Source organism: Chiloscyllium punctatum, chromosome 10 (assembly GCF_047496795.1).
Source record: "Chiloscyllium punctatum isolate Juve2018m chromosome 10, sChiPun1.3, whole genome shotgun sequence".
Lineage (NCBI taxonomy): Eukaryota > Metazoa > Chordata > Chondrichthyes > Orectolobiformes > Hemiscylliidae > Chiloscyllium > Chiloscyllium punctatum.
The window spans coordinates 100,824,028-100,839,717 of record NC_092748.1 but is presented as its reverse complement, the minus strand read 5'-3'; the positions used below and the strand labels follow the sequence as shown (position 1 = coordinate 100,839,717).

Here is a 15,690-nt window from a genome sequence, read left to right as displayed (position 1 = left end):
TACTTAGTGGACCTCTTAGAGTCATAGAGATGTAAGCATGGAAACAGACTCTTCAGTCCAACCCATCCATGCTGATCAGATATCCAACCCAAACTAGTCCTACCTGACAGCACCTGGCCCATATCCCTCCAAACCCTTCCTATTCAATACCCATCCAAATGCCTCTTAAATGTTGCAATAGTACCAGCCTCCTCCACATCCTCTGGCAGCTCATTCCATACACATACCACTCTCTCTGCCTGAAAAAGTTGCCCCATAGGTCTCTTTTATATCTTTCCCCACTCACCCTAAACCTATGTCCTCTAGTCCTGGACTCCCTGACCCCAGGGAAAAGACTTTGCCTATTTATCCTATCCATGCCCCTCATAATTTTGTAAACCTCTATAAGGTCACTCCTTAGTCTCCGACGCTCCAGGGAAAACAGCCCCAGCCTGTTCAGCCTCTCCCTATAGCTCAGATCCTCCAAGCCTGGCAACATCCTTGTAAATCTTTTCTGAACCCTTTTAAGCTTCACAACAATCTAGAATATTTGATCCACTGGCCAATAGGTGCTGGTTAATAAATGATTTGCTGTGTTTAGTTGGTCAGCCATTATAAATTGTTCCACATTTTAAATTCTCCTGTTTGATTGATTAGTCTTCACCAATCTTTCTTTTGCTCACCTACCTATAGAAACTGTTGCAGTCATTTTTTGTATTCCCTGCAAGCTTACTCTGATTCTCAACTTTCCTTTTTTTTAATCTGTCCTTTTGTGTTTTTCTGATTTTATTTTTGCCTCTTCCTTGGATCTTCTGTTACTTCATTTTAATAATAAGCTATGGTTTGCCAACTTTCATGTTTTTTTTGCACTGTACAGGAATTTGTTGCTGTTCACCCATTTGCTCTTTGAAAGTTTGCGATTGCCTTTCCACCACCATTTGTCAATCTATCAGAACCAACTCGTGTCTCATACCATATACTTCTATTTAGATTCAGGACACTAGTCACAGAATCAACGATATCACACTATCTTAAAAGGCATTTGATGAAAAACCAAAAAAAAGACTTAAGCTTGCTTATGGAGTTAAAGGAACAGTTTCTGCATGGATATGAAATTTAAGGGAAAGAAAACAAATAACTAAATGAAAGCTTTTCTGGTTTTGGAGGGACATGTGCAGTTGCAATGTTGTCTCTTTTTTTGTTTGGATGAGTTGAGAAGGCTTTTGAGGCAGATGGGATTCAAGGCTTTGCAAATAAACAGTACAAAATCAAGGAATATACTCAACCTTTTTTATAATCAGTAACCAATTTAGATCACAGTTGGAGGATAATATCTAATTCTGGGTAATGTGGTTTAGAAAGAATATGAAGTCTTTTGAGATGAAATCATGTCTGAAGTTACATGGCATAAACTAAGTTTGGATCCGTGAAGGCTATGGTCAGATTTGATCAAGGTTTTGAAATACACAAATGGTTTTTTGAGGTAAACTAGAATGAACCCTTTCCAGTTGTGAAAGGATCAATAACGAGAGGGAACGTGAGGACGGTGGGGAAGAAGTGTACCATACTGCTATAACAGAAGATGCACTGCCTGAAAAGATGTGGAAATTAACTTGGTAGGGAATGGACAAATAAATGAGACAAACACCTAATGGGGCAATGGGCAAAGTGTAGTGGAGTGGGACTGATTGAATATCTTTTTCAAATAAGCTGGGACACATGATGGGTTGAGAAGTCTTCTGAACTGCGTTTTGATTCTCTAATTTCCTGCAGGATCTCCGCACAGCTCCATTTCTGGCTTTTTTGGGTGCAGTGAAAATCATACATACCCAATGGGTTAGCTGTCTTGAATTGCCTTGGGACTTATATTAAAGGCAATGCATAAATACGAGAGATGATTGTGGGGTGCATCCAAAGCCTTCTAGCTTTGATAAATAAGAGGTTGGGGAAATGTATTATTAGATTACTTTAGATTAGATTACTTAGTTTGGAAACAGGTCCTTCGGCCCAACAAGTCCACATCGAAGCGCAACCCACCCAGACCCATTCCCCTATATCTACCCCTTCATCTAACACTAACAGGTAATTTAGCATGGCCAACTCACCTAACCTGCACATATTTGGACTGTGGGAGGAAACCGGCGCACCCGGAGGAAACCCACACAGACACTGGGCGAATGTGCAAACTCCACACAGTAAGTCACCTGAGGTGGGAATTGAACTCAGGTCTCTGGTGCCGTGAGGCAGCAATGCTAACCACTGTGCCACCTGGATGCCTTATCTCCATGTTTTGTGCTGTCTGAGGATTGCTAAGTCCCTACTTGCTACATTCATGTTCTTTGTGCTTTGCCAAGAGGGTGGTCACTTACTCTTTACAAGTACTCCCTCCTTCCCTCCCATGATAAAGGTTATAATGACAATCCTGAAACCCAAGTTGTCTTTCCTTGCTGTCCTTGTTGCCCCAGTTTTTAATTTAAAATGACTGGCACCAATTGTACTCTAAGGTACTAAACAGTCATTTTTGTCTTGGCAGTGGACTCCTTTTTGAGAGATTTCAACTTCATTGAAATTTGTGCTGTATTGCATCCCTGTGAGATTTGCATATGCCCAAACCATTTGGGAATCAAGATTATGGCTAAACCTATAATGTTATAACTCAGTGCTCTGCTATCAAGCCAGCTAAAACTGCCACCAGAAAGCCTGGCAGTTTTTGTTTTCTTTGCTGCCCTGTGTGTTTGAGCTACCTTTTTGGACAGCACCCAGGGCCAGCAATGCCTTAAATTTGCGACCCAAAACTGCTAAATATTCCAAATGGAGTTTAAGAATCTTTTTTTAAATGGTGAAATAGCTATAATCAGAAAACTAATGATGGTCAAAGTTAAGCTTCAGAGAAGCTTGGAAATGTGAAATTAAGTGACTAAACAATCACCACCTGGAAGCCAGCTAACAAGAGGAAAATGGTGACATCAGTTGTAGGATGGGTTGTGCTTCCATAACAATCAGTGACTACTGAAAACCCACAACATTTGATAACCACTTCCCATGCAGCACTTGTAGCAATACTGGCCTCTTGTGGTTTGGGCTTCAGTCATCAGTAAAAGTGAATCATGTGGAGCTCCCTATTCCAATGCATATCACGCCCTACATGTTCATCTTGTGATAGAATAATACTATACAACATTGACACTACTGACAAATTGGAGCTATAGTTCTTTAAGATGTTAGCAGTCTGTAAATTATCAGAAGGGGCATATTTGTGGGTAAATGAGGCTACCTGAATGTCTAGTTGGTGTAAAGAATTAGTATATTTTGGCAAAATTTTAGCAAGACATTAAAATCACATCTCTTGCTTTTAACACAAATATGCCATAGTCTTTTTCTCCTACAGTTCTTTCTTTCTCCTCTTCCTCCCCACCCCCCCTCCCCCTCTTTCCCCCCCCCCCCCCCCCCGTCCTTTTTTTTTTCTTTCTTTTACTCCCTTCCCAAAATATAATTCCTATTTTCCCCCATAGTAACTAACTATTTCTCTGCCCCTCAACAGGCAACGCTGTCAGCAGTCTTCCCTTCTAGGGCACATGTTGATGGTGCAGTGAGCTATTACTCTGACCGGGCAGTCAAGCTTGCAATTTGCTTCCTGCAAAAAAAACTGAATGAAAATAATCTGAATTGAATGGGTTTTCCAAGAGCTACAATTAGTCTTTGATTTACTATGTTCTGTTAATTGAAGGTTCAAAAACTTTTTTAAGATCAGGCCCCAGGCTAAAGATAGATGTGTGAAAACATTTATGTAGATTTGAAGATCAAATACTGTCCTCCTCACCAGTCTTTATTTCAAGCTGCAACTCTTGCTGCCTGTTTTTTCCCTAGTACCTGTCTTTTGTAATCATCTGTTTACCAGATTACACCCTTATTAGCTTCATTTATCATACATTAAGCTATATTTCTGGTATTTGAATCTTTATAGAGTAAAGCTGCTTTCATATGGATTTATACTGTATAAATGACATTAGTTCCTAACAAGCATGACTTGGATTACTTTTGTCAGTTGCAAAGCAGTCAGGCTGGATTTCTATTGCCTTGTAACTTGTGAAATTATTGTTACAGCTTTTGTGTTTAGTGGAAATTTACATTCAAAGCCTGCCAGTGAGCTTAATCAGTTTATCAATCTTTGGACCAGAGAAATTTCCTTGCTCTTTGAAGGTTAGAATACTGGGAAGACATTGGCCTAGTGCTATTAAAGCTGGACTGTTAATGCAGAGACCTAGGTAATGTTATGGGTATTCTGGTTTGAATCCTGCCACAGCAGATGGTGAGATTTGAATTCAGTAAAAATCTGGAATTGAGTCTAATGACAGTGATTCATTGTTGTCTGGACAAACCCATTCTTTTCATGAATGTCCTTTTCGGGAAGGAAACTGCTATCCTTACCTGGTCAGGCTTACATGTGACTCCTGATCCACAGCAATGCGGTTGACTCTAAATTGCCCTCTGGGCAATTAGGGATAGGCAATGCCTGCATCTTAAGAATAAGTCTTTAATTAATCTTTCACATCCACCTTAACATCGGTTAGTTGCACTTCACAATGAAATAGTTCTCCATATATACGGCAATTTTTCATGTGTTGTGCTCGAGTCCCTGGAGTGTGGCCTGGACCAACAGGAGTACTCTAAATATTCAAACTGAATCTTGTACAGAACTGCAGCATTTTTTTTAACAAAAGCTTTAGTTATTCATTGTTAATTTCATCCCATTAAAAGTCCTTTTCCTGAACTTTTTACTGTCTGGGAATCTGTTCCAGAGCCAGATTGTTGCAACAGCGTATGTTTGTCTTCCATTTACTGAAAAGTACTAGTCATAACACTAGAACTAAAACTTTAAAGTTCCAATTACTCTATTTGAAGCATTAAAAATTAAGACAGCACCATTTGATTTATACAGCCTTTACTATTCCTGCTCTGAATTGATAAATCAAAAGTGATAGCATGTCAGTGAAAAATGATTAATCCAAACACATTTGTGACTTGTGTACATTTTAGATGGGTACTATAACATTGAAATGAATTTTAAGATTTTGTTTGCTTGGGTTATCAAAGATTGTCTTGGGAGCAGAAAATAGATTTCAGTATTGATCTTTGCTCCAAACTAAAATCAGTGTTAATTTGAGATGCATGCATCTCCACACTGTTTTACAGATTCCATTGCTTTCTCTAACCATCTTTTCAGGCTGAAAGAAACTGCTTGTAATCTCAGCATCTTTTTGACTTCAAATTGATCTTTGACCACATCCTTTACATCTAAAAGACTTTACTCCTATGTACCATCACATGTTATTTCAGCCATCTGAAACTTGCTGTTAACATCTTCATCCTGTTGTTACTATAGACCATTGCTGTGTTCTCTTGACCAACCCCTCATCCTGCATGCTCAAATTAACTAATCCAAAACTGTGACCCCATGTCATGGCCTACTTTATATCCTGTGAGCCTGTTACTGTCCTCTTTGACTTTCCACAATATTTCCAGTGTTTTGCACAGTTCTTGCTCTGTCTATCCTACACCAGCTTTATCCCCTCTATCCTCCCAGATTGGAAATGAATTTTAGTTTAAATATAAAGGCATATTTCTTAAGTTGGGAAGTGAAAGTGTCCAAACAAATCTGGGTACCCTTATTCATAAGACATTAAAAGCAGCATGCAGTTGCAGCAAGCAATTGAAAAGGCAAATAGTATGTTTAGTCCTCAATGCAATAAACCACAAGTAGTGAAGTGCATGGCAATCCAACTTAATGTTCATTCCTTTTAAGAGTAAATATTTATCATCTGTTCTGCATTTTCTGAAAGTTAGGCCCTTAGGCAAGCAAGCTATTGGGTTTTTTTAAAAAATATCTTTTTAAAAACAAAATTGCATTCAGCTTTTTCTGTGGTTTGGAATGCTCTTGTCTCTAAGTTTATTGGAATGTTTTATTTTTCAAATGGGTATAAAATATTGTAACTTGAAACTATTCTGAGCTTTAGCACACTGCTGGGGAATATGTACAAGCTATTCACATTAAGCAGTTTTGGGCTTGGTAAGACATGCTATTTTGACCTCATGAGCAATTTGATTTGTACTGAGGTACAATTTGTTAACAAGGTTGGTAACCTTGTAGGATGGAAGTAAGACTTTTTGAAGCATCACCAGTACTCCAACTACAAATATATTAGTGATTTATGATTGTCTGATGTCCACTCGGCAGATGTTGCCTACCAAACAAGTTACAGCTAGTTAAGAATAGATTATTCCAGTCTTGTAATCCTGGTGACTGTTCACAACTTGTTTGTGGCTCGATTTTAGTTATTTCAAGGTGTCAGCTGCAGAAATGGAAAAGATAACTCAGCTTTTGGGAATTTCCTCTTTACAATTTGTTCGTCCCCATGGTAACTATAAATCAAATGCAAATTTCTAATCATACTCCCAATTTTCCTATCTCCCTACCCCCCAAAGCTGAATGGTTAAACAACTCCTCCTGAAAGGTTCTGCTCTGTACTAAAGAAGCTTTTAAGAATCTTGTTTTAATGCTGCCCAATACTATTGCTATTTGTTTGGCAGAGTGATTTTTTTTTTAAAACTGCATTTAAATATCTTTCCCTCTAGCAAGTGTATTTCAACTTCCAATATCCTCAAACTGATCATAACGAATGCCTGTATTTCTCAATTTTAAATAAAAAATGAAATTGCATGATGGGCTAAGTTTCTATCCTCAATTGAACATGTGATGCAGCATCTAGTTTGTGAAGGCAACAGAAGGAGGGGACATCACATTTTGAGCTCAGTCAAGACTGTTGGAGAAGGACATTTTGGTTTGTAATAGAACAATTGAGCAACACCAGCATGGGTACATTTTGTATGCTGCAAAGGGTTTTGAAGTGACTGGAGCAAGATCGTTTATATATGAATGGAGGACTTTTTTTTTCTTCTAACCACCACCCTCGCCCACTCACCCTCTGCTATTTTTGATAACTTAGTATTAAGTCTTTACACTGGAGACTGATGTTTCACATGCTTTTTTTCTCTGCAACTCCTCCAGTGTCATTTGTCACAAGAATTGCTCTAATTTTTAACAAATAGGACTCGAACCTTTTGCTCTGGAGACTGACCCAGAATTTCCTGACTCCAGTAAGCCCTCTGCTGGTTAATTCCCAGCAGTACTGCATTAGAAAGGCCATCCAAATTTCATGCTTGGGATAAGTAGTCATAAAATCATACAATACAGAAGAGGTCCTTTGACCTATTGAGTCCTTCCCATCAAAAATATATTACTACTAACACTATACCACTTTGTATTAGACCCACAGTCTTGAATGTTCTGACACTTCAGGTGCTCCTCTAAGTACTGATGTCCCTAATGGATAGTGGCAACTTTGGATAGAAGTAGAGTTGCATAATCATGGGTTCGATGACAGCAAATAAAAGCAGCTAATCAAGAGTGCATAACTTCTATTAGCAAATGTCTTCCAAAATCTGGAAGATCAGAAATGTGCTACCCCTACTTTCTTATTAATCAAGTACATCCTAGCTTCAGCTTCTGTGAAACTGTCCTTTCATACTAATTCCAGATATGGTGCTGGTGACCAATGTATTTTAACTGTGAAGTTGTGATACATTAAAGTTCATATGCCTTCAAACGGGAAAAGATTAATAAATTGAGGACCATTTATGTAGTATCATGTCCTCAGACATTTTAATTGTTCTGTAATCATTGGGTTAAGTTTGACATGCAAATTACCAGTTAGGTATATGGGCAAATATGGTGCTAACTTTGAACATACTGAGATTGACAAGTTGATCTGTTTCTAGTGGTGTTGATTAGAGAACTTGGGGTAAATTCACAGCATTTGTTTAAATTGTCTTGGGAATTTTTGTTTTTAATGTATCCTCCAGTTTAAATACCTTTTTTTTGCGTGCTCTTGCTCTATTCTATTTGCTCTTTTTATGCCTTCAAATAATCTAGATTTCATTCTGACCAGTTTTCTTCAACTATAGTCTGTCTGACTGGTGTACTTTATAACACAGCACCCTGTAGTGTTTAATTGCAAGCCAAGGTTCTCTAATCTCAAAGTCAGCAAGTGGAAAATGAACCACACCCATTGTTGTTCAATGAATTGCAACTTGTTAATAAGTGGTTTACTATGCTGTGAACCTCATAACAGACCAAATGTTTGAAAACTAAAGTTTATTTCTGGACTGACTTGCTCAGCCACTGAACAATAGGGTGTGCATCTTGTAGTTCAGTCATAAAGATTTCAGAACACTTTGCCTGCAAAGTAGGTGATTCTTGGGAGTTGAGAGCGAGATTTATAATTATATTTTAACTCAATGTACATTTTGGGGTGTTTTTTTTTTAGATTTGGAATCCATTGTTGGAAAACAAACTCTGCCTCTTCAGGAATGCGTGCGCAATGATCTCGGGACATCAGGAATGAGCTTTGTGGATTTTATAACTGTTCCAGTAGGGAATTGGGCATCAAGAGCTGGGGATTCTTATAGTATGGTGGTAGTGTCCCTACTGATGGTCCAGAAGGTCTAGCTTTAATTCCCATCTGCTCTAGAGTTGGGTCATAACATGTATGTACAGGTTTTTTGAACAGTGGGATTAGATTGGGAAACAAATGGTTGTCCATGCTTATATAATACGAATTCAGTATTTGCTGTAAGTACAGTGTAAAGAATCTAGTAAAATGCTACATTTTGTAATGTATTAACTTTAATGTTTTTCTATTAACTGATGTAGTGGTCCAAAGATGTTCAGATTGGGTGGATTGTCCATGCTAAAATTGCCCATGGCGTCCAGGGATATGCAGGGTGGATTAAATGTAAGGTTACTGTGATAAGTAGGAGTTTGGGTCTAGGTAAAATACTCTTCAGAGGATTGGTGCAGATTTGATGGGCCAAATGGCCTCTTTGCACACTGTAGGGATTCAATGATTCGGTATATTGTATTTGCTTTGACCTAATTCTTCCCCAAAATAAGTTTACTGGTAAGGGTGACTAATCAGAAGGATATTCGTAGAGGTGATTAGGGGGTGAAAAGCTGTGACCTGTTGAAGTAGTTCAAATGGAAGGGGCTTTTGACTTAAAACATTTTGGTGAAATTTAGTGTAAACTATAGGGTATATGGTGTTCTCTACTTTCAACAATCATTACTCTTACTTCAGGCGTCAGTAACACTTGCTGTGACATGTACTACTGTTGCTTAGGTGTAAAACTCTGTATTCCAATTGCATTGATTGCTATCTGCACTAGTTGAAGATATTCTCACATTATAGTACACTTTTAAAAATTTCATTCCTTCATAGGATAATGGTGTCACTGGCTAGAGACAAAAATCTCCAGATGCTGAATTCCAAAGTAGACAGGAGGCTGGAAGAGTGCAGTAAGAGCTGAAGTCAAAGTTTTGGGTATAATTCTTTAGTGCTATATGGGGTTTGGGTGGGTTGGGGGGGGATTGCAGGAATAGCAGAATGGTGAGCACTGGTAGTAGGTACGACTTAGTTGGGAGGGATGAATCTGGTTGGTTGCTGGAAGGAAGGGTTGATACGTGGAATGGAAGGGAGGAGGCAGAGCTGGAAAGGGAGCTGATGGGAAGGTTATTTGAAATTAAACTCTTAAGTCCTCCAACCTGTAGGTTGCCCAGGTGGAAGATACGGTGGTGTTCCTCCAGCTTGTGATCTGAATGACATGGTGATGGCGGTGGAGGGGGAATTGAAATGGGTGGTGATTGGGAGGTCAGGTTGGCTGTTTTGGACCTGGTGCAGGTGTCTGGCAAAATGGTTACCTAGTCTGTTGGGTCTCACTGATGTGGAGAAGATCACATTGAGAGCACCAGATGCAGGTAGACTTCTGTCTGATCTGGAAGGACTATTTTAGAGCCCAGAATGGAGGTGAGGGAAGTGGTATATGGGCAAGTGTTGCATCTTTTTTGCTTATAGGGCAAGGTGAGGGTTGTGTTGGGGTGGGGGAGTGCAGACCAGGGAGTGGGGAAAGGAAAGATGTTCTTGACAGTGGGTCCAGTTGGGGTTGGCGGAAGTGTTGAAGATGAATTGGATGTGGAGGCTGGTGGGGTTGAAAGTGAGGATGGGGTTGTACCCATCTTATGTTGGGAGTTGGAGGGGGGGGGGATGCAGTTTAGAGCAGTAATGGTGAATGGAGGGGGTGCGGTGGAGGCATCTGGGTGACTGGGAAGAAAATCTTGCTTAAAATAAGGCTACCTGAGTATCTTTGGCCCCGAAACAGTCAGCCTAACCTCCCCAGTCACTGTCCATTTCAATTCCCCCTCCAATATGTCCATCTTCAGCCTCTTCCATTGCTGCAGTCAATCAGACCGCAAATTGAAGGAACAGCATCTTTCTTTCTGCCTGGGCAGCCTATAGGCTGGAGGACTTAACATTTGAGTTCTCAAATTTCAAATAACCTTCCTAGCTGTGTGCTTTCTTTCCAACAATTGACCAACCCTTCCAGCTACAGACCAGTTACATCCCTCCCATCTGCCAGCCAGATCAAATCCGCTACCTGTTTGCCTATCATACTTGAATTATTCTGCTACTCTCCCCACCCAACCCCACCTCCCTCCTTTTATCTGTAGTTCCTCCTATCCCCACATCTAGCCCTGAAGAAAGGTTATACCCTAAACATTGACTTCTCCACCTCCTGATGCTGGCCGCTTTGCTTGCTGGCCAGGCCAGCATTTATTGTCCATCCCTAATTGCTCAGAGGGCATTTAAAGGTCAACCACAATATATGGCTCGAGTCACATGTAGGCCAGACCAGGTAAGGAGAGAAGTTTTTTTCCCTAAAAGACATTAGTGAACCAGATGGGTTATGAACTGTAAATTGCATTTGTCATGCCCTACCTACTTCATCTAAGGAGGGCTAACTCCTTTATTTGAAGTTTGTTTGAAAATATTAACATTATAATTTGACATTATGAATCCAAGTTGTGAATGAATGAAAAATAGTTCCTATGCTAAAAATTGAGCACCCCAAGCTTTTAAAAACTTAAAATACCCACCCCCATCCTACCAATTGAGTTTTCCTTTTTTAAAGGTCAAGTCTTGGGTTTTGTGATCAGAATGTCACTCTTATTTTAAAAAAAAAAGCTAAAGTCACTTGTGCAGAGTTTTATCTTCACTGAATCTATATTAATTACAGTTTAATAAATGATATGTATAATCATATTTACTTATCACTTCTCTTACAGGTTTTGTGTTCCCTCTTGAGAACTGATTCCACATTTAGACCCAGTTAACTGATTAGAGAATTGTGCTAATGATTTCATGCACAAATTCTGTGACTTGCCTGATGCTACTAGATTGTGTTTTTCTCAATTTCAAATGTTGTAGGTACTCTACCAGGGCCATTTTATTATGTGGTGTTGCATGATACTCTTGTTCCGTCTGCATGCTGCTGATTTAGAGAAAATATTTAGCTTTTCCAGTTTGGCATTCAATGAATGACTTACTTTTAGGGAACAAATTCTCCGTGTGAAAGCAGAGGAAGATAAAATCCCACTGCTTTTAGTTGGCAACAAGTCTGATTTGGAAGATCGGAGGCAAGTGTCTGTTGAAGAAGCAAGGAGCAAAGCAGAAGAATGGGGCGTTCAGTACGTTGAGACTTCAGCTAAAACACGAGCCAATGTAGATAAGGTAATTTTTTTGTATACTTTCTCATAGAAATATATAACAATCCCTAATAGATACCAAGACTGGTTAATACTCAATCAGGATCTGAAGGAGTGGTATAATGTTTCCACAGGAATTTCAACTAAATCATTTTGCAGAGGGGTTGTTGCATGATCTGAAAAACGTGTGCTTCCAGCACTCTAATTCCTGAACTAATATACCTATCAGGACAAACTAAGTCCGTTGAAGATTTTGCTTATGCAAGTTGTCTCTTCCTTTGAAGAGCTATGGATATTTTCAAATGAAGTCTGTAATATTTTTGCTTTTAGTTTGTATAAATTATTTTTTTTAAATCTCCTTTAGGTATTTTTTGACCTGATGAGAGAAGTGAGAGCAAAGAAAATGTCAGAAAACAAAGACAAAAATGGGAAAAAAAGCAGCCGGAACAAAAAGAGCCTCCGAGAGCGATGCTGCATACTGTGATTTCTTTTTTTGGATCAATTGGCAGCAATTTGAACTGGGCACTTAACATTCATTTAGCCACTCAATTTGTTTATGATTAATCACTTTATAGCAAAATGGTGTTTTATTTGAAGTATTGAGTGGGTTCATTGTCAATACGATGCTCTTTGATTTAAGTGAGTTGTATTCTTTGGACCTACTTGTAGGATTTGTATTTCTTTGCCTTTTTTCTTACAGGAGCATTTTGGTTTTGAGCGAACTTATCAAGCAGTAACATGCTCCACCTTCCATGTAGATCTCTAGATCCCCTTGTCCAGTTAACTGCTAACTATTCATAACCTCTCCTTTCAAAATCAATTTGGATAGTAATTAAAGGGCAGATTTCTAATACATCAAAAGAAAACTGCAGACTTATAAAAGGCAGCATGCATAAGCTGTTGTATTACAGCTTGTGTTCAAAGTTTAATTTGTCTTTTAATGTGAAGACCTTATGTTTAAAATGGCATTTGATAAATTAGTTTGAACACTCTGATCCTCTTTTACACAGCACCACACGTGGGCTTGCAGTACAATTAAATTCTCAATTTGTGTATTGTTGCACCGAGAAGCAAATGTTTAAAACCTAGCTTTCTGATGTAGTGCAATCGAAGCCAGGTTTATTAAAACTACTCCTGGCTTTAACAAGTCCAGAGGAAAAATTTCCCAAGTGTAATGTTGTTTTTCTGCTGTTTTAATTACGTAGAAATCTTTTTGGAGGTGTTTCTCTCCATAAAATTAAACCATAAGTCTAATTACCTTGATAAAGAAAATCTTGGTTTATTTTTAGTCCTAGGCTTTTCACTAGCACAATAACTACTCTGTTCCAAGAACACAATTTTGGTATTTTGCACCCAATATAATTAGTAGCTTTGTAGGTGGAGGGACTTACTCTACTGTCTCTAAGACTGTCATGTTGCATTCTCTACCTCCATGAGTCGTATTAAAAGTGCTCGAGATTAAGATCTTCAGACAGATCACTGGCACTAAACAGTATTCCAAGTCTGTTCACCTGAGCAGCCCATGCATTAGGGTATTGGATTGTGTGTCTGTCTGTTTTTATGGTAAAGCATTGGTGTGAAAAAAAGTTTGAACATTTGAGCTAATTTTGCAAATGACTGAGCACGTGAAATACAGTGGCTATTGTAGGTTTAGCGTTCATACTTTTTAAAAACGTATAGTCCTGTATGGTCTTGTGGTAAAAGGTGATGAATAAAGAAGAATTCTTTCAGATGTTTTTAAGAACACAAAGTTGACCTGTGTGGAATGGACCAATATCTCGCACTGATTTTTAACATTTGTAAAGAAACAAGATTGGATTGTTTGTTTTTATGTAAATCTTGTGAATGACTTGTATAAACCTTGGGCTATTCTGACGTGTTTTTAACAACAATTTCTGGATGGAAGTGGGTTATTATTGCATTAAAACACTAGAATATTGGGACAGTACAGCAATTGATTTTCCTACATTTGCCTTAACACAAATTGCATGTGAATTGAACTTCACCCCTTTTTTGTTTGTTTTGATTTGTAGATAATATAACTGAATTTGTGATTTAATGCAATGTTTATGTTGAGCTGAATAGGTTGGAGTTCCATGCCAATAATAAACTGGTATTGTATTTGCCAAAAAATAATAGCTACTCGGATTGTTTACATTGCCTAACAAATTGAATAATTGAGATGGAAATTTCCTGATTGAGACAAACCTAATATCATGAAAATGTGAAATATTTCAACATGAATTATGAATAAAACCAGTAACATGATTAATCCCTGTCTCCAATGTTCCTTGAAAAAAGCTGATTTTTGATTTGTGGATATTTTATAGAAGTGTTAAATTACTTTTCAGTGACTAAGATCATAGTTAACATACGATGCAGTCAGATTCCTCAGCACCAAAAAAAACGCTCTCCAGTGAAGGGAGCTTGGACAATGTTACATATCCTAAGTGCAAGTGTGTAGTGTACTATTCGATGCTTTAAAACCTCTGGCCTTAAGGGTAGCTGGAGTGCGAAGTGGAAATATTACTCTGGTGTAATTCTGGTCTGAAATGACTAAGGTTCACTTGTGTATCAGGACTGAAGAGTTCAGCCTTTTATCTTGTGCTTTGTGAAATGGAATTGATTGACATGGTGCAAAAGGACAAAAATTTGATTCTGGAATTCATAATTAAAATCAATAAGAGGTCATGCTGTTTTTTACCTTGTCACTGCAGCTGTTGCCTCAAGAGGAAAGCTGTTGATCAAGACCACCAAATAACTTTTCTGACTTCACTATCAGTACATGTAGACTTTCCCTCTATCTGTGAGCCTTTCCATCTCAAGATAACTATGATTTGGAGATGCCGGTGTTGGACTAGGGTGTACAAAGTTAAAAATCACACAACACCAGGTTATAGTCCAACAGGTTTAATTGGAAAGTGCTTCCAATTAAACCTGTTGGACTAAACCTGGTGTTGTGATTTTTAATCAGGGTAACTAGGTATGTTTTAACTTGTTTTGTGTAGAAGTATAGACCATTTTCATATGCAGTTGTCAGCCTAGGTTTGATAAAATGTTTGAAATCCTATTGATAAACTTCCTAAATGTTTACATTGTTCTGTCATGATAAATAACTTCTGAAGTCTGTGCTCTTGATTGTTAAAGACTACAGCCTTTCAATGTTTTAGTTGAAGTGAAATTTCAATTGCCCACTCTGCCTCCAAACAATTAGGGTAATCCAACATTTTACCAAAAAATGTTTATCTTGTATACTTTCTTGAAGCACTGTAAGGCATTCTTTCATCTTTTGCTTTTCCTTTACATCTTTCAAACAATTGCCTCACCAAAAGCATCTGTAAAAATAAAATAAAGCATTAGGTAAATGCTCAATGCACCAGCCATCTAAATCTGCTTGTTTGGGTAACTTGGTCTCTTTTTTTTTGAACAGAAATGAAGCTCCCTTTTTAGGATGTTTTCTTGTGCACACAGTTTTGCTGATTTTCATTATTGGCTGTCTGTTTTAATTTCTATTTAGCAGGTGTTGTGGATCCATAAACAAGGAAGAGTTGGATCATTGATATTTTTAAATCTCAAATGTCTCTCGACAAGTTTGCCTTTTAAATGGTTTGTGCTGGTCAAAGTCTAGTCTGGACAAGCTTGTAGGAATAACGTGATAAAGTATTTGCTTGCAGCACATTCCAGAAATGTTTGGATTTGCAAACTTGCATTAAAAACTATTGACGATCCTGTAATGTGCAATCATAATCCAGAGGATCGGTCGGATAATTTCTAATTCTTCTGCACGGCAAGGAAGAAATGTGTATTGCAGTGTTAGATTGTTATGACTCCATAAATCTGAAAGCCAACTGACAAAGTAATATTTTAAGGGATGGTTTCCTAAAGTAGGTTTATTATGGTAAGTCTATCTAGCTATGTATGCTGAACTTGCTCTGTATCTAGATCATTTGTTTAATTTTTAAAATCCTTGCAATAAATCAAATGCTTGCTGTTCCTATGTGCATTGGCAAAATCATGAATGTTAACTTTAAGGGACCGGCCACAGTTTGTAGATT

The 15,690-nt window shown here is 38.2% G+C and overlaps 1 protein-coding gene across 3 annotated transcripts in view; it reads left to right on the top strand.

Annotated features, from left to right (window-relative positions):
• The window catches only part of ralba (v-ral simian leukemia viral oncogene homolog Ba (ras related)), a 71,526-nt gene extending 56,519 nt beyond the window's left edge, over nt 1–15,007 (top strand). For all 3 annotated transcript variants that reach the window (XM_072579881.1, XM_072579882.1, XM_072579883.1), the window contains exons 4-5: nt 11,483–11,660; nt 12,000–15,007. In XM_072579881.1, coding sequence (XP_072435982.1) covers nt 11,483–11,660; nt 12,000–12,119 — 298 coding nt within the window. In that variant the 3' untranslated portion in view covers nt 12,120–15,007. The remainder of the gene's footprint in view (nt 1–11,482; nt 11,661–11,999) is intronic.
• The last annotated feature ends 683 nt before the right edge of the window (nt 15,008–15,690 follow it).